Source organism: Salvelinus fontinalis, chromosome 1, assembly GCF_029448725.1.
Source record: "Salvelinus fontinalis isolate EN_2023a chromosome 1, ASM2944872v1, whole genome shotgun sequence".
Classification (NCBI taxonomy): Eukaryota; Metazoa; Chordata; class Actinopteri; order Salmoniformes; family Salmonidae; genus Salvelinus; species Salvelinus fontinalis.
In genome coordinates, this window is record NC_074665.1 from 52,359,636 (window position 1) to 52,382,163 (window position 22,528).

Genomic DNA, 22,528 nt, shown 5'->3' on the forward strand with positions numbered 1-22,528 from the left:
ACTGCATAAAGGATCTGTGTGTTTTCTTAAAGGGCTTTTATAAAGGGTCCTCTTGGTGACTTCAATTTAGTAAATCTATGTGATTGCTTTTTTACTTTAACGTTACATTAGATGACACCCGTGCAAAAGAGTTAACTATCAGTAAAAAGTATCAGTAACTTTGAAACTCTAATTGCATCAGTTTCTATCTTGACTTGATTTCTATGACAGTTACCCTCCTAGGACCCATATGGAGACCCTTAGTGATATGAAGTGCTACCACTGCTGCTAACACACTCAGCTACTATTTATCCTAATCAGTGACATCCCTATACCCGGGATTGTGTTCAAATGAACCCCTACCTCGGCCCAGAAATCACACATTTACTGGGACCCCATTTGTCATGAGTAAATTGAGGGTCACTACACTTCGCCTGTATCCTCTAGTGGGGATCCGGGACATGCATCATAATGTTAGGAGAGAATGACTGGCAAAGAGTAGCTGTCATACATTTGTCAGTGGGAATGGAACATTATTTGCTAATTTCCCAAGCTGGGAAGTGACAGGGTGCTTCATCTTCAGACCTTTGGTGACCAGCTTGGTTTCTGGGCTATTAGTACAAGTCAAGTGTTTTATTTTTTTCCTCCCTATAAGGCTGACTGTAACGAGAACCATTTTTCCGACCTCACAGAGGGCTGCTATTTAACACACTGGGTCTGGGTGAAGGATTTTGGATGATGCTGCTGCTGATGCCCCATACAGTGAGCCAGATTTGGGTTGAGGCTAGACATCCTTGGAGGCTGATGAATCACAAAGTTTTCTTGTCAAGGTGACAGTATTGACTCCACTGCACCAGAATCGGACAACATGGGTATAAGGTAGTCATTCATCAACATAAGGACAAAGGGGTCATGGGGGATTCACTCAATACTGTTAGAGACCAAGAAATGTCAGTCTGGTAGGGGATGGAAACGGAAGGTGTTAATACTGTATATATTCTGCAAGTAGTAATGCTATCCTACACCACTTGCAAAACTCACGATTATGAACATTTATTTTGAGGGTTAATATTTACTGTGATGATCATCAAGATCCTATGCATTGTAAATGTACTGCTGTGCATATTGATGTGTACCTTGACTGACCACTTTATCCTCACTCAGCTGGGCAGAGATACAAAGAGATCTTCAAATCTCAAATGAAACCCTTTGCCCCACTGCAAGCAGAAATAGTTGGCTCTTGACAAAAAAAAAATGCAGTTCAGTACAAATGGACTCCTTTATCAAAGCACATCAGTCCAGGCCTTGTGCTGTTCAGTCTGTGTATCGGGCCTAACCCTACAGCTCCCCTCCGCCCTTCAGCCGAGACGCTCTTTGAAGTTCCGGATTTGGCGCAGATCAGATACAGAGCTTCCTCACGATTTCCTTCCCTGCAGGGCAGGGTTTGGTAGCAGCTAGTCAGGGATGGGGTGTGGCCTAGACACACTATAAGATACGCTGTAATCAAGACATTCACAGAGGTATGTAAACAGATCTGTTTAAGAGGGTCTTTCAATGGGATCTCTTTTAGTGTAAGGGCGTAGTGCACCGTAATATAAATGTTGTATGAATAGCGACCTATAGCTCATGTCCCAGTACCTGTCTCCCAGTCTGTCTTTCTCATTACATGCCTGGTATTCAGCTCTAGCTCCTCCGGAGTGACTGAGACACTTGTCACCTACTTAGACAGGCTCAGGCAGAAAGCCTTTGTGAGCGTGTGCAGATAGCGTCAAGGATTGAGGAGGAAGGTCCTTTCGTCCAATTAGAGGGTTGACGTGACACACACTCTACCACTCCCCACTGTCAAGCAGTTTGTCAGGTAGACTTTGAGGAGTGCACAATGACATTATATATTTCACATAGTGGAATAATTAAGAGACCTGGGAAATCCAGCTATGGAAAATTGATTGAAATAAGTGACAGCTTTTAAGCCATTGCATAGCATCAGTACAGGGGTGTTTCTCTATAAGAATGAAAGGACTATACATTTATTTGGATTTAATTGTATTTAATTGGCACCACTTGATGTTCAACTGTATTATTACGTGTGTTTGGTAATGGTACTCCATATGGGTAGTCCCCACTAAGGCACAGTATTAGTCTGTGCAGCAAAAAAAGATAGATGGTAAGGAAGGAGGCTCTTGATAGACGAGGATCTCTCCTCCCTCCCCTCCGTGCCCCATTTCCACTATGTTCCACACCCAACGGCCTTTAAAAGAACTCCCATCCCCCTATTCCACATCCCCTTTCTCCCCCCAGCCCTACCTCCACCGCCTGTGATTGAAATTCATCGGCAAGTTTATTGAGAAATGAATGAGAGAGGCTGCATGGTATTGACTTTGAGAGGAAAACACAACTCATCTTGAATGAGGGGGAAAATGCGGCCGTAATTTAGCTGTCATCGATTGGGGCCCGTCCATGTATTGATCTTCATTTTACAATATGAATTTGCGCCTGCAATCAGCTGTGAGGTGAGGCCATTTGATTTCAGTTGGACGGTAATGTGTGAAAGTCCCCCTCTACGTCCTTAGAGGAGCGGGACACTCACTTTAGATGTCATTGAAGGGAAGAGAAGAGGTGTTCTCACCCATTTCCAATACAGAGATAAAGGGAATTTCGAAAGTATGATAATTGTGAACTGATACAGTACATCACTCCCATTTAACCTGTGTTAATTACATTTGATCTGTTGCAGAAGCAATATCTATCTGGTGGAATTGTAACTTGTTTTTTTCCCGTTGTCTGTATCGGATCAAAGTTCATGAAATTTCAATGAACATTGATTTCTCTCTATTGATTAATCTTAACTACAGATCCTTTGAAGTGTGAATTTTCTGATCAGCCTGAGACTGGAGATGGAATCACTCAGCGATAGCTTGGATTGGATGGAGAGAACATGGTCAGTGGTAAATGCACTGCTTTGGTTTGCGTGCGTTTGCCGTGAGTTACGATTGGTTGGTTTGGTCTGAAGGTGGGTTCTGCCTGCATGCTTCTTTTAGGTCTGTCTCCACAGCGGACATCGATATTGCTGAACATCATGACCTCTATATGTCTCCCAGAGTGCGCTCATGTTGTCCCTGCAGCTTTCATCACCTGTTTCCATTCATCCATTTACTTTCAATAACCCCTGAGTGACACTGGCTTTTTTCCCTCCCTGTTTGACGCTATTGACGTCAGTGAGAGGATGTCATTTCCTGTGGTGATAACGATACTATGTGTGACCCATATCGGTGCTGCATTTTTTAAGATGATCTCAGGTGCCCATGAGGCTTGAGTTGGACACTCTCACAAGTTCAAAATCACTGACACTTGAATGAACTTCACCCCGTTCTGTTTATCTGCTCCCCTTCCAACTCCCTCTCCACCTCAGTATAATTTGTGTTAGGGGAAAGAAAAAATGCTCAGTGGTGTAGGAGGAGTGGAGATAAGCTCCAAGCAGTTAAGTATAATTAGCGAAAGTAATAGCTGGCAAATGGCAACAAGGCTAGTTTTTATCTCCTGGAAAGATAGATTTATCATAATAACCAATAATGGCTGGCAGGAATGCTAGCACTCTGTGCACGCTTCCATTCAAGCCTTCAGACTTAAGAAGGAACCATTTCCCTTCACTTTACTGCTTCGCTCAAGCATTTCCCCCTGCTACCGCCTGTTACTGCAGGCAAATACAGTACATGACTTCAGTACACTGCCACATACTGCGAGCATGCAGGCGTATTGTCATGTAAGCGTTTTCATCTGCCAACGACGGCCATGTTACATTGTTCCTTTAGAGCGGTTACTCGTGTCCTATTTCTAGAGGACACGGAGAAGGAGTAGTAGACCGTGCTCTGACGCCTGTTCGGCTGTCCACTCTGCATTTTAAGCAAAGACACTGGGCTTGGAGCCTTCTGGAGTGAATGTGTTAGGAGCATGAACGGATGTGCACATCCCAGGGAGAGGAATTCCATTGAAATCCTGCCGTACATTGTGTGTGTGTGTGTGGTGCTTGAAATGAGAATTGATATGGCCACAGCTGCACACCAAGTCTAGGCATTCCATTTTTTTGTTGTTCTGAAATATGACCGTTCACTCAATAGAGTGAGGAAATTACTGAGATACACATAAAGTTTCCACTTAGCTTGCATTCAAAGAATTAACTCAGCTGGTATTTAAAAAAATGTTTTATCATGTGCATCCTATTCAAAAAGTGATGGTAATTTTGCTCCTTCAGCTGTCAGCTATACATCAAATAAAACGATGAAATGATTGATAATATTTGATTTGATTTATGTTGTTAAATTCTAAACTTCTTATTATAAATTCAAAACAATTATAGCGTCTCATAAGTGATGAGGAAAATATTAAGTTGGAGTATTTGAACTAAACAAGTCAAGTGGTTCAAACTTGTTCAGAAGAAGAGAGGAGAAAATGTTATTAGTCCATATCATTCACTCCTTTTTTTCTCCCTCTTTATTCCTGGTGAAGTATACAAATTCAATCATATTAAATTACTGAAAGAAAGTTTCCAAACAGAAGGATTCCAAAGAATGAACTCTGCTGTGCATCTATTTGTTAATCATGTTCAAAGCTAAAGTGAGCGTAATTTTGCTCCTTCAGCTGTCAAATTAAAAATGATTCGCATTACTTTGTTTCATTATGTGGATTACATGATACACATTTTGTTATAAACACTTTACAAAACAATTATAGCTTCTCATAAGTGAGGAGAAAAATGTTATGTTTAAGTAATTGAGCTGAGCAAGTGAAGTGTTTCAAGCCAAACTTCAACTAGTTTAGAAGAGAAAATGCTATTAGTCTATCATTCAGTCTTTCTCCTCTCTCTTTCTTTATTCTCTCTTTTTATTCCTGCCGAAATATTCAAATGCAGCCCCTGCCTTACCTCGCTGTGTCTCTTTCTCTCTAATTATCAATGAGGTCAGTAAGCAAAATGGGGAAGAAGCCAGAAGATCAATACAAATTATCCCTGAGCAAACCAGTGCTGACAGTTTGAATTGCAGCATATGTTTACCCAAAATCAGGCAATTTATCTTCATATCAGCCGAGTAATGCAGCAGGGGTGAGAGGTCAGACAATCTCTCCACCTCATAATTACCCGCCTCTAAAACAGGAAAGTGGTATTGATTGGCCGCGGGCCGGGAAGCGGGCGTGACTGGAACGTGCCAGTGCCTTCCCCCTCCCCAGCCAGACTCCCCACCCAGAACAGGATTTATGGGATGTGTGTGGAGGGTTTCATGTTTCCTCACTGTGGCTGAGAATCTTCACGGGGGGCCAGCTCCCCTTCCTACACTCCTCCCGCCCTTCTCTCCTCCTTAGCTACCTCTCACAACAGTGCACTGCGCTGGTAAAATATGGAGATGAAGCTCATGTTGGCATTTATGGTGACAGTCCAAGGGCATCGTAGAATTCAGAGCTACAATATTAAAGGGTTAGAACACGATGGTGGGAAGAGATGAGTAAGTGAAGGTAGGATATAAAGTTTGGAGGTGTTTGAGGGAGTATAGTGGCAAGTGTATGAGTGGTGTATAATAACACTGTCCTCAAGTTTGATTGTTAAGCAAGGAGTGAGAGGTCAGACAATCTCTCCACCTCATAATTACCCGCCTCTACGGTTGTGTCAAGTTGTGCTTTGGGTGGTGGATTTTCTTTTATACACACAGGTTAACTGTTGAGTGTTAAAACCCCAGCAGTGTTGCAGTTCTTGACACAAACCGATGCGCCTGGCACGTACAACCATACCCCGTTCAAAGGCACTTAAATATTTTGTTTTGCCCATTCACCCTCTCAATGGCACACGTACACGATCCATGTCTCAATTGTCTCAAGGCTTAAGAATCCTTCTTTCACCGGTCTCCTTCATCTCCACTGATTGAAGTGGATTTAACAGGTGACAGCTATGATCCCTTATTGATTTCACCTGGATTCCCCTGGTCAGTCTATGTTATAGAAAGAGCAGGCTTCATAATGTTTTGTACACTCAGTGTGCGCCGTCATCAGCCCTTATAGGATTATTGACAGTGTCTGTGTCCGTCTCTGTGTGTACACGGTCCAACTACAGAACTGTCAACTCATCAACTGACAGCACCGTTTAGCACTAACGCAAGTCTCCATCAGCTGTCAACGTCATTTGCATGAAATCGATAGCAGATGGGGGTCTGTGCCACCAATTTCATTATGCAGGGTTGTTGCAAAGATCATCTCCATGATAGATGAGAGGGTGACACGTCGACATGCACTTCTCATGGCCCAGAGTTGCACCCCAATCACAGCACCATGAGACATGCTTTAATCCTCTTCTTAAAGAGCAAGAGAGAAAGAGACATCTTGTTCACTATCTTTGGTATTTGATGCTCACTTTCTAGGTCCCCTTTCCCCCTTACAAAGTCATGTAGTGTTTTCGAACAGAAATGATAGAGAATTCAAAATCAATTACGTTTAATGTGTATGCCATATCCAAATGTGTGCAGTGCATTCTGTTTTTCAAACTATTTCAGGCTGCATTACTTCAGGAAAATTGTAAATGTAAATACTTCCAAAATACACATCACATACTGCTGCTTTATTACCCGGGTCTTGGGGTGTAGCTACTGTATCTATACCCAGCATGCCCGGCAGCGGTGTTGTGTGTAGTGTGTTGTGTATTGTGTGTGTTTGTGTAGTGTGTAGTTTGAGGTGTAGGACAGGAGAGCGTGATGTATCACCCTGCGAGAGCCTACTGACAGCCTGTGATGATGGATGGCCTGATTATGGAGTGCTTTTTACACATACACAATTTACATCACACTGAGCAGCGGGGTCTGGCAGGGCTACAACACACACACCTGAACGCGTCTTGCTGTTTGTAGTGTGTTGTGTATTGTGTGTGTGTGTTTGTGTAGTGTGTAGTTTGTAGTGTCTTGCGGTGTGTACATATAGATGGGGGAAGGAAATAACAAAAGAAATATGGCAAAATCATGACGTTCCCTCACAAAGAAAATGGCGTTCCCTCATGTTCTGAAGCCGACCTTTGGTGTTCCGGGATGCATGATAAGATGTCAAATCAGATTTCCAGGATGTATGTTGTCATGTGGTGTGTTTGATTGTTGGGACTTCACTTTATGTGGATCAGCCTGAAAACGTCATCCTGGCATGTTTTTGCAAAAAAGTTAAATGTCACAGTAGCTGACGTTTTTCTCAATACATTGCAGTCAAAGGGACAATATGAGTGTCACAGTAGTTGACGTTTTTCTTAATACATTACAGTCAATCGGAAAAGATGAGAGTCACAGTGTTGACATTTTTCTCAGTACATTGCAGTCAATGTGAAACGATGAGTGTCACAGGGCTGACATTTTTCTCAATACATTGCAGTCAATGGGAAAAGCTGAGTGTCACATGGTTGACATTTTTCTCTGTACATTGCAGTCAATGGGAAAATATGAGTGTCACAGGGGTGATGTTTATGTCAATACATAGCAACCAATGAGAAAAATTAAGCATCAACCAATTGAATCTTATGCCAATAAATTGTAGTCAATGCGAAAGGATGAGTATCACAGGGTTGACGTTTATATCGATACAGTGCAGTCAATGGGAAAAGATGAGTGTCACAGGGGTGATGCCCAAGTGAATAAATTGAATTCAATGGGGGAAGATTAACATCACAATATGGATGCATAGAGAAAGGCATCACAGACACTCCCTCCCTCCCTCCTTCTGTATCTTATATCTCTTTCTCTGTACTCTACATATTGTCTTTCTCTCATTCCCCCTCCCTCCATTCTATCTCATTCCTTCTTTCCATCCTCCCTCTAATCTATTTCTCTCCCTCTACCTTCTGTATCTCCCTCCTGTCTCTCCCACCTCCACTTCTCTCTCCACTTTCCCAATTCCACAGACAGGATATTGATGTATAGATATGTATTGGGGCATAACTCAGTACATCGCATTCAAAACAAAAAAGTTGGTGAAAGAGCTGCAATGGGTAAATTGGTGAAAGACAGACAGACGGACAGACGGACAGACAGACAGACAGACAGACAGACAGACATAAACTCACAGACAGACAGACAGACAGACATAAACTCACAGACAGACAGACAGACAGACAGACATAAACTCACAGACAGACAGACAGACAGACATAAACTCACAGACAGACAGACAGACAGACATAAACTCACAGACAGACAGACAGAGATATCCACTCACAGACAGACAGACAGAGATATCCACTCACAGACAGACAGACACAAACAGAGAGATATTTAAACTCACAGACAGGCAGAGAGGGAGGCAGGCAGGCAAGCAGGCAGACAAACTCTAAACTCAACCCTAAACTTAACCCTAACCATAGTTAGGGTTGAGCCGGGAGTTCATATTAAGCTAAGGTAAGGATTAGGGTTAGGGTTGAGGCTAGGTTTCGGGTTGAGCCAGGATATGGACCTGAAGCTAGAGTTAGGGTTACGGTTAGGGTTGAGCTGGGAGTGAACATGAAGCTAGGGGTTCAGGTTAGGGCCTAGACATAACCCTAACGTTAACCGGAAAGGGGGGGGGGGGGGGGGGGGTAACAGAGAGTTTTGCTCTAGGATGCCCACAGGCCTCACAAGACTCATCGGAAGGTATATATGGAGACTGTTTAGTGCCAAAAAATAAGGGGTAAAAAAATAAATTACTCCTGATCTTATGTCTCGCAGATATAGGACAGAAACTTCAGAAGAAAAGTTCCTTTCAATTTTCTGGGGGGGAATATCTGTTGTTCAATTGAATGAATCTGTTATTCAATGCCTTTGTATGGGCTAAAAGCAGTAAAGCCTTTTCTTTTAATATATTTTTTGGGGGATACTTCAAGGTGTCTTAAAATTCTAAATCAAATAGCTAAATGATCCTTGGTATGACCTTCTTAAAACAATTCCATATATCTTAGGTCGATCCATCCTAACACATGTTTTGATTGACTTGAAACTTGAAACTCTCTGTGTCTGTCTGTCTGTCTGTCTGTCTTTCTGTCTGTGTCTGCCTGTCTGTCTGTGGGAGAAAAGAGGGAGAGAGGAGGAAGAGGCAGAGAGAGAGCGACGAGAGGAGGGGGATGTAGGGAAAGAAGGACAGAGAGAATGGAAGGGGGAGGAGAGAGAGGGAAGGGAGAGATTGAGGGAGGGGGGAGAGGGGGCGAGAGAGAGGGAAGGGAGAGATTGAGGGAGGGGGAGAGGGGGTGAGAGAGAGGGAAGGGAGAGATTGAGGGAGGGGGGAGAGGGGGCGAGAGAGAGGGAAGGGAAAGATTGAGGGAGGGGGAGAGGGGGCGAGAGAGAGGGAAATGGTGAAAGAGGGAGGGGGAGAACAAGGAAGGAGGGGAGAGAGAGTCAACAGACTGACAGAGGTGGGAGAGAGAGGGGGAGAAAGTGTGGAGAGGAGGGTGTGGCAGGGAAAGAGGAGGTAGAAAGAATGGAGGGGGGGGAAGAGAGAAGGGGAGAGTGAGGGAATGGGAGAGAGAGAGAGAGAAAGAGAAGGTGAAGGAAGGATAGGGAGACAGATTTGAGAGAGAGATAAGGGAAAGAAGGAGGCAGATGTAATGGAAGGGGGAGGGGGAGAGGGAGGTGGGGGTGAAAGAAGGGGGAGAGAGAGAGAAGAGAAATGGGGGTAAATAGGAGGTAGAGAGTGAGAGAGAGAAACATTAGATAAACAAGAAAAATGTAAATCCTGTGACACTCATCTTTTCCCATTGACAGCAATGTATTGAGAACAATTACTGCAATGTATTACTAAAACGTCAACCCTGTGACACTCATCTTTTCCCATTGACTGCAATGTACTGAGAAAAACATCAACCCTGTGACACTCATCTTTTCCCATTGACTGCAATGTACTGAGAAAAACATCAACCCTGTGACACTCATCTTTTCCCATTGACTGCAATGTATTGAGAAAAACATCAGTTATTGTGACCTTTTTGCAAAAACGTGCCAGAATGACATTTTCCTATGATATCATGTTGGTAGTGCACACTGCACAGCCCTGTACCATTGATCAGTAGCCTGTACTGTGTGTGTGTGTGTGTGTGTGTCTGCCGGCGCCAGTGCCTTCCTGGTCTGTGTGTCAGTGGCGCTGGCTGTACGTGTGGCGTTAGCCTTCATGTTCTCTCGTGTTCAGCAGGTTGAGCAAGCCTTGCTGCGTTAATGCCAAAATTACATGCTGAGTAATGAGTGATGGGCCAAATTACAGGCTGAACAATGAATAGAGGTAGGCAGCTCTTATTAGTCTCCACAGAAAGCCATTGATTTATGAGGCACTGCCACGCTCGTCTGAGTTACTCTCCTGAAAATGATATCTACATTGAGAAGTGATGTTCTCTATTAAGTCGTTCCTTCTCCTCCCCTCCCTCCTACCTTCCCCTTGGCCTACGGGTGTACATGATTGTTTAGAATCAGCGAGAGTTGTAAGGAAGCCTTAAATTACCCATTATGACTGTCAGACATCAACCGCCTTAGTCTTACCAAAGTCTGACTTATGATTCATTTACTTTGTGCCACTGATTCATAGCCCAATACGGCTCGCTGCTCCAGATTACTCTTTGAGGGGTGGGTGAGATTGATCGCTCTGTGTGATCTGCTGCAGTATTTCAGCAGAGCAGCGGGGTGGTACAGTAGGTGCAGCGCTGGAGTGACAGCAACTCACGCTGGATCAATTTCTGGACTTTCACAGATTATTAAAGCTCGGTTAGATTAACACACCCCACTATGTCATTTGCTCTCAATATTTCCGTGAAGATAAAAAGAGTTGGGCCCTGTAAGAGATATGAGACCTGCTCTAGACTGATGTACTGCATCATGTCATCATGGCTATTTTGCTAAATGAGAATTTAACTGGATGCAGGGGGGTTGTGACACTTGTGATAGAGTTTTCATGCTAGCTGTTGTGCATTGCAGACATTGGTTGACAGAGCTGTTATTTCACTTCACTTCACATTGTCTAACAATTGGGATTTTTTTTTGGTCAGCCCTCAATGAGCCAACCATCGACTATGGGTTCCAGAGGCTGCAGAAGGTCATCCCCAGGCACCCGGGTGACCCTGAGAGGTTACCAAAGGTCAGTGTTATGTCTCATCTTCACAGAACTTGACATTACAACACCATATAGACACAACACACGACACCATACACACACCACAGCTGCTAACCCAACAGCATCATCAAAGACCAAGAAACAAAACAACATCAAAAGAAGATCAAACTTTTGAACCAAACGGAAATACAGTAGACACACACACATACACACACTGGTGCGTCCATGTAGCATTGATTTGGGAATGTATTTGTTTAGTAAGAGGAGAGAGAGGGAGGCAGGCAGGCGGGTGGTAAACTTTCTGTGTGGCAAAATAGCTCAATCAGACGTCTTTCCTCTCCAGTAGTCTGTGGAGATGATAATCTCCTGGTCGTCTGGGCCGTCATTACCCTGCTCATGTTTTCCCTTCGTTCTCCACAGCTCCATTTGGTTTAATCTGTTGTTTACATGACTCTACGCTCGTAAACCCCCCCAGTCTTAGTGTGGCTAATAAGGCCAGAGCGACACGTTATTATGCGTTAGGTCTCACTGTTTTCTTTAGAACTCAGTAAAGGAGTTGAAAGGCTCTTGATTCCCACATGCTTGTGACACATATCCGGTAGCCTGCCATTTTGGCATTTTTCAACATGAAAACAAAGCCACATATTTCAGCCATTCTTTGATTCTCTGGTATTTCTATTTCCTCAGATAAAATCTATTACTGGGCTCGTCTGATTGTGACCCTGCTAGTTCCCATTTGGTATAAGTGGCATTCCATATGCGTCAAATGTAATATTATGACTGATTAGTTTGCACAGACTCCCTTGGCACGCAGTAAATTGGTGACCACCTCAGAGTTTTAATAATACCATAAAGCCTTTTAAGACCTTATCTATTAAAGCCCAGCATGCAACACTGCAATATCATTAACGTCCAACGGACAATTTAATAAAGACCAGGCTGTGTGGTGTAGTATGGACGACTGGGCAAAGTCAATAGGAAGATATACGACATCGCAGCCAGCAGTCTCTGGTGCACTATATGAAGTGTTTCAATTAGAGTTTGGTCCCCGTAGAGACTCAAAACAACACCTGGACATGAAATGTAACTCTAATTTCAACAGTACATTTGTAAGACCAAAGGAAAGGTTCACTTAGCTTTTATGGCTGCAAGTCTCCCTGCCCTGGGTCTCTCTGTCTTCACACACTCAATTTAGTCAGTACATCTCCGTAAAATGTGCAATTTGAACATAACAAGGAATATTGTGATGCATACTTTTACTACAGTATACATCTTTTCTTCTTGGAGAACAAAATACGTTTTGGCGATAAAACACATTTTGACTCAATCTGAGATGAGTTTCCTCAGTGTGTTTACTTAATATAGCAGGGTCTCCCCCCCAGCCCTCACATGGCCCAATCTCAGAGTGAGATGAAACCATGCACTTCCAATAAATAATATAAATATTTGATTTGCTCTCTAATGGACCCAAATATGGGGTTCAGGGGGCCATGTAAATGATTCTACAGAGTGATTCATCATTGTTAAGCTTGCCATCTGAGGGTCGCCTCGAGGGGTCAACAGCACACTCCCAATATACAAGCCTCAGGGTGGATGGCATGTACATTTGGAACAAGAAGGGAGACGGCGTGAAGAGAACAGCCATTACGGGCTGCAGGTGAGGCGGAAAGACTCTATAAAAAGGAGATAAAGCTGGAGGAGGCGAAGTATGCATTAGCAGAAAGGCAAATCGACACCGGGCCCCCCTCCCTCAATGACTTCACCCTCCAGTTGATAATATTACGGCGCTATTGATTTCCACCATCCTTTTCCCCAGGACCAGTAAGACAAGTGGTAATTGTGAGGAGACAGAAAGCCAATATGGTAGTGCTCATGGATTGCAAGGGATGCACGCTAATATTGTTGCTACACTGAGAAAAAAGGGGGGAAGTGTGCTCTGATTGAAGTTTACCTCGTAATTTTAAGACAACATTGCAGATGACAAACTGACCCTATGGGAGAAGCAGCGATAAAAAAAATCCAATGCAGAGTCCAGAGTGAATATGAAAGTAATAAGTGTGAGCAGTCAAGTGATGCGAAAGGAGATTGCTTTGCGGGCATGGCGTTAAGTGAACAGAGACTTCGGAATTCACCCTCCTTTTTAAGATCTTGTTATAAAACAATTTTCGATTCATCATATGAAGAAGACAATTTATAATACCATTTTGTGCCCTGTGGCAGTAATGGACAAATAGACTGGATGTCACACTGTACCACACTCAATTTCTCCTTTCTTCTGTAACAAATTAGATTAATTACTCAATTAAAAGCAGAAAAGCAATATTGTTTTATTATTAAGTTGATTGCATTCCTTCTCTCTTTGTTTTCCAAAATAAACACAAACCTATTCTTTTCCAATTCTTTGTGTAATCCACAAGCAGAAAACAAATATTACAAATATGTTAATGTCAAGCAATTACCAATGTTTTTAAATGAATGTCTATTCTACATCTAATGGCCCTATCCTTCTGAATGTATTCAGGCTAGAGCTAGCACGCTAATTGCCATACAGTTTTATAATGATATTAACACTCAAAGCTACATAACCTGGGCCCCATTTTATTAACTGTGATAACATCAATAGAAATACGAAGATCATCTATGGGCAAAACAACGAAGATCATCTATGGGCTTTAATTGTTTTCAATTTAACATGGTGCTCTGATATGTCTGTCTCCATGACAAGAATGGCAATTACATTATATATCCAGATTTACATGGAAATGCCCCAGAACACCATTCGATGCTAATCGTATTCACAGCGTGAGCCGATATGCGTGAAAGTGTCTCGTCGGAAACAAAACAAACTCTGTGGTTGATTGGGTACCACACTTCCCATCATCCTGGGATGTGACTAGGCCACCACTTAAGCATAGCCCTGCGAGTGAGCTTGGTTAGTTAAGACGCCACGCGGTAAACGACAGATTAAGGATGAGAGGCAATATCGTTTTCTCTCTCTTTTTTCCAAGCTGTCCTTATGTCGCTGCTGCAAAGTACCATATGGACAAGGATGGAGAGGAGGTTTTCAGAATGAAATGAATGAAACATGGCGCTTGCGAACATGACAGTCTTAATTGCTTGAATTGTTGTTTGAAATTGAGAGGCATGTAGAAGATCTTGAAATATGATAGAATAGATTATTGGTAATTATTAACTGAAGGAAGAAGAAAAGAAAATACACTGTCTCACTCAGTGAGCGAGAGAGGAATCTGTTCTGCCTGATGAGAACACATAAAGACAGCTGGTCCTCTCATTTAGTGTACCTGCCTCACGACAACCATAATTCTTTATTTCTATGCAAACTAGATGCATGCACCGTTGAGCATACACACCAATTTCAGAGGTAAATGCCCATTTTAAAGAGAGCCACCCATGCGGTAACTTGGTGGATTATGCTATATGTTTCTATAAGAGCATGGCACATGCTAGAAGTGGCTTCTACAGCGATTCATCTTGATAAATCAAGGACTTCAGGAAGATATGGCTCTTCAGGATGAAAGGAGGCCCACACACACTCCATACACGCTCCATACACGCTCCATACACGCTGCCTTGGAAACACAGGCCAAGTCTTGGAGGCCGCTGTTTGAAGGCGCGATGGCTGTGTTTACATTCATTTACGGCAGCTGCCGTCTTAATCCCGGATTGCTATTGCCAAGTGATGGAACACTTCACACAAATTACTGAGGCCCGCGAAGCAAAACACGCAATGTGGGAAGAAAACAAGGGCAATCTGAGATGTTTCCAGTGACAGATTTCCATCACTTTTAACCTGGGTTCTGACGGAAAGTCAACAAATTGCTGCAATACAGCAGGTGCCAGTAAACACATATTTAAATAAAATCCCACATCAATATCTCAAGCTTTTTTCTTGTGAGAATAAAGGCTTCTAAATGGAGTAGGTGGTTTTCCAAACATATTGCTCGGAGCATCACACTAAACAGAGCACTGTGGTGCTCCATGAAGGATTTCATGAAGTGCTCAATTCAAAGAGCAGATAAAAGCACACTAACACGCCAACCTATTCTGAAGTAGAGCAGGGAACAGGATCCAGGGCCAACTCCTTCTCAGTGTTAGGAGCCAAAGCAACATGGCTAATCCTTACTGTGAAGCAGGGGCGAGCATGCAAACATGGATAAGACTACATCCCATGCATCCATGTCCCAGAGGCACAAGCACCCAGCTCTCGCTGAATGGGAAGTCATTTGTGAAGTCCTTTACAACAGCCAGTCAAAGAGGTTAATTGAAAAATTCCTTAATGTCATTACGGCAGAACTAGATTAACCCAAGCTAATTCACTTAATTGTTCTGAAGAAAGGAGACTCCAGTGCTGAACTCTTGTGCAAACGCGAGCCCAGAATTAGAGGGTGAGATGTTGTTTTTAAGGCCTAGGGTGGTTTAATTAAGAGATGGGACATTATTCTTGTTCCCAGTGGTTCCGAGGAGAGAAGAATTGGTGGCCTAATGCAATGTTGGTGCCTCTCAATACAGGGCCACGTTTACTCACCCACCTAATATAGACCTCTTGTTGTTACATTACATGTCATGGTGCTCGTTGAACCGTGTCATGAAGTGTCATATTAACCTTTGACCTGTCATCAGCATTTCAATAATGTATGTCTTTCCTCTTTTTTTTTATCAGGAGGTATTGCTGAAAAGAGCAGCTGACCTTGTTGAAGCACTGTATGGAATGCCCCACAATAACCAGGTATGCAGACCGACACACACACACACACACACACACACACACACACACACACACACACACACACACACACACACACACACACACACACACACACACACACACACATCTTACAGAACATATCAAACGAAGCCATCATAATGGATGACTGAGGACAAAAGAGCAGCTCAATAACTCGAACTTCTACCTCCGTGTTCACAGGAGATCATTCTGAAGAGGGCAGCGGACATAGCTGAGGCCCTGTACAGCGTTCCCCGTAACCACAACCAGATCCCCTCCCTCGCCAACACAGCCTCCCACGGCATGATGGGAGTCAACTCCTTCAGCAGCCAACTAGCCGTCAACGTGTCCGAGTCACAGGGAAACGACCAGGGTAGGTGGAAATAATGCTTAGTGGTCAAGAGTCATTCACCGTCAATGAAAGAATTAATGAATCCTATAGACCTCTAATCACCCTGTCCTCCTCTTATTCCTATTCGGTAGGCTACAGCCGGAACACCAGCAGTGCGTCTCCACGGGGGTACATCACCAGCAGCACCCCACAGCAGTCCAGCTACAACACCGTCAGTAACAGTATGAATGGCTACGGTAACTCTGGCATGTCCAACCTGGGAGTGCCCAGCTCCCCTGGGTTCCTCAATGGATCCTCTGCCAACTCTCCATATGGAAGTGAGTAGAGCTGCCATTCAGGAGGGAGCAAAGTTGCACAAGGTTCAGATAGAAATGTATTATGTAGGGCAGATATACTTGTCTGTCAGGTAGAGAATCGAAATCATGTTAGCTCTATTCTTTACATTTCTATTGGCAATGTTCTGAGCGTTTCACCTCACTGAATACAGCCCAGTTTAGTCCGATAGCATGTTCTTACCCCCCCACCCCCCACCCCCTCCCATATCTTGTCTGCAGTTAAACAAAAGAGCGCCTTCGCCCCTGTGGTCCGACCCCAGGCCTCCCCACCCCCTTCCTGCACCAGCGCAAATGGCAACGGACTGCAAGGTGAGCCCCCCTCACCCCCTCATCCCTTCCCTTCGGACTACTGGGCAGATACCGCGGCTCATGCCTCTGTCCGGTTTGGTGAGGGACTAATCATTACAAATATGCATTTTAACAGGCTACAATTTATTATTTACATCTTTGAGTTTACATTCAAATACACAAGCAAGCATGAGGGCACACACATGTACTGTACACACACACACTCACACAAGCAAACACTCACACGCACATGAACAAATGCATCCACGTAAGCAGGCATGCAAACACACCACACACAACCCATCCAGTATAGCAAATGATATAGTCCGAGGCCTAAGAAAACCGCCTTCCCAGAATTGTTTTAGTAATTATGTTTATTAGGTTTTGTGCGTGTGTCATGACCAACATGATTGCTTTGAAAACAAGCTTAGCTGTAGCCTGTGCCCCAAGATTAATAACATTGAGCTTAATGAAGTGGGAAATTAAAGTTCATCTTGCTACACGATCATACTTATTAATACATGTTGTGCAGAAATTAATGAGCAATGCCTTGCCATCATCTGTGCTGGCAAACTTAAAAGCATTCCAACCATGACACTACAAATACACTGAGAGCAGTGCAATGATTTTTCATCCTGGCACTTCACTGGCCACATAATTGTTCAGAATGTGTGAAATACCGAGTATATCAAGTCTCTGTATAAGGTAGAGTTGCTAATGATATCCTAGCAGATTGTCTGGGTAAAATAATCGAAACTACCTTTGATCTCTGTCTAATCTCATGGATAATGATTTTGAAATGGGACTAGTGTAGTGCATGTGGAAATAGAAGTGTAATGTAGTAGCTGCATCCTCAGTATGGAGGATAGTTTGAGTGTGAGGGGAGTCAGTCTGAGGAGAGTCTTTGAGTGACGAGGGAGGGGGGGGGGGTTGTAGCACAGCATTCTGGGTAGTGGCCATGTTGTTGTTCCACGGTCGGCAGGGCCGTCTCTCCTGGGAGTCTGGTTCACTGTTTGCCATTACCTCAACACCAGGAGGAATATCACACGTAGCCCCACTGGCCTGCTGGGGCCTGAAATGTCAGAGCAAGAGGGAGGCTTTTGAAACTGTCCTGTTAGAGATGTGTGCACTCACACATGCACAGACACACTACACATATACACAAACGCATCACACAGGCACACATGCACACACTCATACACACAGTCTCACAATATCGTAACATCACATCTTTTTTTAAAGTTCTTTGATGTAAATAGCTGAATGTTTTGCTTATCCAATTGAATACGTTGGGTAAGATGAACGTGCTTAATGCAATTTCTCCTTCGCTATTTTTTCCCCCAGCTATGTCCGGTCTGGTCGTACCTCCAATGTAAATGCACTTTCATCGTCTCAAGCACCAGTCTACTCACAACTCTACAGGACACCCCTTTATCACACAGCAAAGACACTGGTGTAGTCTATAATACTGAGGATATAGTCAACAGCTTATTCTGTTTTTAATGAAGATATAAACATGATTTTCTTTGAAAAGACTATTTCAAGAGTTAAGATTTGGACATGTGGACAAAGCATTTCATTAAGAACTGAATGATTTTAGCTTTTTTTGCTTATATTTTTCCATTTGATCAACCTCGAAGAAGACAAAGGACGACGGGGTGTTTATTTTGTATGCCTATCTGGTGGAACTTTGGCTATGTCCAGTGAACCATATGGGAAGGATCTCTGTGGACTCACCATTTGGTTTTAATGTAAACACTGATGTACATTTACCTATGAACTTGTTTGCCTCAGAAATTGTTTTTTGTTTTAACTCTCTTTCAATAGATTCACATTTGTGTGTCTTTATAATGTGTCCTTTTGTATTTTTATGTGTGATAAAATACAGTGGGGCCAAGAAGGTTTAAGATTTTCAACTGGAAAATATATGAGATATATAATGTTAGAAATCAATCATAAAATACATCAAATGCAAGTAAATGGGTGGGGCCGGGTAAGATTGTATCATGTTTCAATCATACATCTTAAATTAAATTTGTAATTTATTGTAGCTAGAAGTTTATCTTCGAAAGTGAAAATGATCTTGGATTCTACAAGTACTCTGGCGTACGTAGAACACCTTGCTCTGTTCCATGTTTAGAGCTTCCTTTTAAGCAAGTGTGTTTTGCCATGTTTTTTTAAAACTTTTTTGCTAGCACTGTATATTAATGCATTCTTAGGCTACTGTGAAGTCTGTTTCTTGTTGACGAGCGCCATCCTCTTCCTTCTAGCTCCAAATCCCGTTATGTGTTTTATATGTGGTTCTAAACTTGTAGACTATTGTGATATTGCCAAAATTGTGCTAAATATTTATACATCTGTCTTTTTTCCATGTTCTTTTAGATCAACAACAACATTTAAAGCAAAATTTAACTCCATCTAAAGTCGAAAGTAGTTCATTGTCATATTTCCATTCCAACACACACTTGCGCTCACTTGAGGGAAATTTTGTAACATATCAACTATAAATATTGTATTTATCTCTGAAATTTTGTATATTGCTTTTCATTATGTATGTATTAATCGTCATGCCCTTAATAGTGATGCAGCACAGAGAATTTCAGCCAAGAACTGTTGCATTCATGTTTTTTTTGTATTTGATAAAATGCGATGTCCATATATTTCACATATCTTCAAAGTTTTGTTACTCTGTCAAGACTCTCTGTCCATTTTTTTTAAAGGGAAGTCAAACTTCATTGTTTATTTTTATATTGATTTTAAATTATCTATACAGAGAAAACTTTGTTGGTTGTATTGTCAAATAAATAGTTTGTGACCCATATGATAGTTGTTAAGATACAATAGAAACAATGTGCATGAGGGACAACCTTGGAGGAAGGAACTCCATTTGTGGTTGTATTTTCTTTCTGTTTTGTAGAATGTATACAAGTCATTTTTACTCAGAACTTATGACTCTGCCACATAGCTTAAATGTGTTTACAGGGAACAAAAATTCAAAATGTAAAAATTTGGAATGAAAACAGAAATTAATAAGTGATGTTTTATAAAAAATTTGGAGTAAAAAACTACAAAAACTTGCTGATGCCTGTGGATTTCTTCAATTGTTATTGATAAATTACACAGAACACTTTTGTTCATGATTGCCCCTGTAAGAGCCAGGGCTGCCACACTCTCCATGGGGGTTGCTAGCCTTTTAGATTCAGAAACAGGTTGCAACATTTAAAAAAGTATTTAATTTTAAACGTAATTCTATGCTCTCATAAATAGTCAAAACAAATCTCTGTGCAGTTCTGTGATTTTGGCCCAGCAATCTGGCTTTGAGGCACATTCATATTGATCTTTATATCTGCATCTCTCACTACAGCCGTGCTTTAAAATGGCCTGTTAAATGTATTGTAGCCTTTCATGTGTGAGCTTTTTATTCAAAGCAACCTAAAGAGGCCCCATTCAAATACCTCATTTCATTGCATTAGGCCGCCTAGTTAATAAAGAATCAATGCATTGAAAGAGCAAGGTTATCCGCTGTCTATAAGGGGTTGGTATTGTTTTGAAACTCATAGTTTGAGCACTGAAAGGGGGCCCTGTGAAATCTATACTCATCAAGTGGGTCAAACGGAGAGATAGAGAAGCGACAGGGAAGAATACCACCTCTCCTTTAAAACAACTAAACATCTTATCTTGCTTTCTGAGTGGTCCTGGAGACCAGGTCACAAAATGTCAATTTCTCATCAAGGCACCAGTGCCCATGGCTATCCCTCCCTATAATGCACAATTAAGTGAATGCAAGATGAGCAGGAATCAGCAAATCACAGCTTATTATGCCAGCGGCGTGCATAGATCTCATGGCACATAAGATAATGCAGGTGATGCTGATAGTGTGAGGTCAGATACACCAGAGAACGATTACATTTTCAACTACGATCACTGTGTGCGTCAAAACATTCCCTCGATAATATGTAGTGTCTGATAACAATAGTCACATGCCTGCTTGCTTTAGATCAACACAGTTTTAGATCTATTTTCTTGCTCAGTGTTTTTTTCCCCCCAAATTCAAAACCTTGTGAAAGGAAAACCTGAATCCATGTACTCTGTATAAACACTTCTAATAATTTATAGTCTGAGCATAAATCAAGTGGTATGCATTATCTATCAATGAACAATGATTTAATGTGCGTCTGAGACCTTTAATAACAGGATAACAAACATAGTAGGCAAGTATTTTGGATCATGCCAAATAATGCCAGGCAGGAAAATATGAGTGCTAGGAAATCACACCATGCTCTCCCTTTACCAAAAGCCATAGCTAAAGCACTCAATCGTGGTTAGAGCTTGTCTATTGCAGAACTCTAATGGCTGCCCTCCACCATGATCTTAATGTGTGCATTAAATATTTATAAATCCTGAGTCAATAACGCCCCATAACCAGAGCCTGATAGACACCTGGACCATGTGGCCGCCACGCTCTCCAACACAGGCTGGGGTCAAGAGGTCATGCAATCAAAGGAGGCCAAGGCTCAACACATCCATATGTTGCTACTCGTATCAAGACTTTCCTCAGTAGTGGTCATCTGTCAAAGGAGAGAAATATTGAAAGCAATATTGATCTTAACTAGCCTTCTGTTGCCGAGGGGCCCAAGCCTCAAACATCTGCTTGCATATTGTTATATTTTAAAAATACTGCCACTTCATCACACGCATAAGAAGGTAATGTTGAATATCTCTAATCAATGTTTACAGACTGACTATTTTATTTGCTCTTACTGAAATAGCTCCTGTTCTTTGAGATATTTTCTCTCTACCATTGCTTTATTCTTCTTGGACGTGGGTGCCTCAGAGGCTGTACCTGGCCATATCACTGTGATGTTCCTACGGTGTTCAGGTGAAAGATGGTGCTCTGGTGATAGCGTCACACAAAAGCCTGGCTGCACAATGAGCCAGTCAATGGAGAGCTCCAGTTGAAAGAGTCACAATGGCTGTGCATGCTGGGAATTGGGCTGGATGACATAAAGGAATGAAACCCTCATTGAGGCCATGGAGGACAAGCATTCAGAAAAGGGGTTTTGTTTGGTCTTTATCAATACAAAGTTTCCCATGAGGAAAAACAATTCAAATTGACCTTAAAAGATAATATTACCTTACGAATCCACTCCCTATGTAAGACTTATTCAGGTGCTTATGTGTTCATTTTCAGGGGTGCTGGTGTAATGACTTTGTTGCCTTGTGTACAATATCAAGATAGTGCAGACCATGAATTTAAAAGGTGGACAATTGTTTCTTCTGCTTCTCTCTGGTTAGACTGACCATTAGTCCATCTATCTGCAATCCAGTCTGCTAGGAAATATATACTGAACAAAAATATAAATGCAACATGCATCAATTTCAAAGAGTTTACTGAGTTACAGTTCATATAAAGAAATCAGTCAATTGAAATAAATTAGGCCCTAATCTATGGATTTTACTTGACTGGGAAGGGGTGCAGTCATGGGTGGGCCTGGGAGGGCATAGGCCCACCGGCTTGGCAACTGAGGAGCCAGGCCCAGCCAACCAGACTGAGTTTTTCCCCACGAAAGGGCTTTATTAAAGACTGAAATACTCCTCAGCACCCCCCATCCCCCTCAGAAGATCCCACAGGTGAAGAAGCCAGATGTGGAGGTCGTGGGCTGGTGTGTTTACACGTGGTCTGCGGTTTTGAGGCCGGTTGGACATACTGCCAAATTCTCAAAAACTACTTTGGAGGTGGCTTATGGTAGAGAAATT

At 42.5% G+C, this 22,528-nt stretch overlaps 1 protein-coding gene across 6 annotated transcripts in view; it reads left to right on the plus strand.

Annotated features, from left to right (window-relative positions):
* The window catches only part of LOC129857526 (transcription factor COE3), a 73,051-nt gene extending 53,203 nt beyond the window's left edge, over positions 1-19,848 (plus strand). For 3 of the 6 annotated variants that reach the window (XM_055925858.1, XM_055925866.1, XM_055925874.1), the window contains exons 11-16: positions 10,988-11,076; positions 15,734-15,799; positions 15,998-16,169; positions 16,280-16,465; positions 16,703-16,870; positions 18,116-19,848. In XM_055925858.1, the coding sequence (XP_055781833.1) occupies positions 10,988-11,076; positions 15,734-15,799; positions 15,998-16,169; positions 16,280-16,465; positions 16,703-16,870; positions 18,116-18,147 (713 nt within the window). In that variant the 3' untranslated portion in view covers positions 18,148-19,848. The remainder of the gene's footprint in view (positions 1-10,987; positions 11,077-15,733; positions 15,800-15,997; positions 16,170-16,279; positions 16,466-16,702; positions 16,871-18,115) is intronic. The other 3 variants (XM_055925882.1, XM_055925890.1, XM_055925900.1) reach the window with 1 other exon arrangement.
* Positions 19,849-22,528: the final 2,680 nt, after the last annotated feature.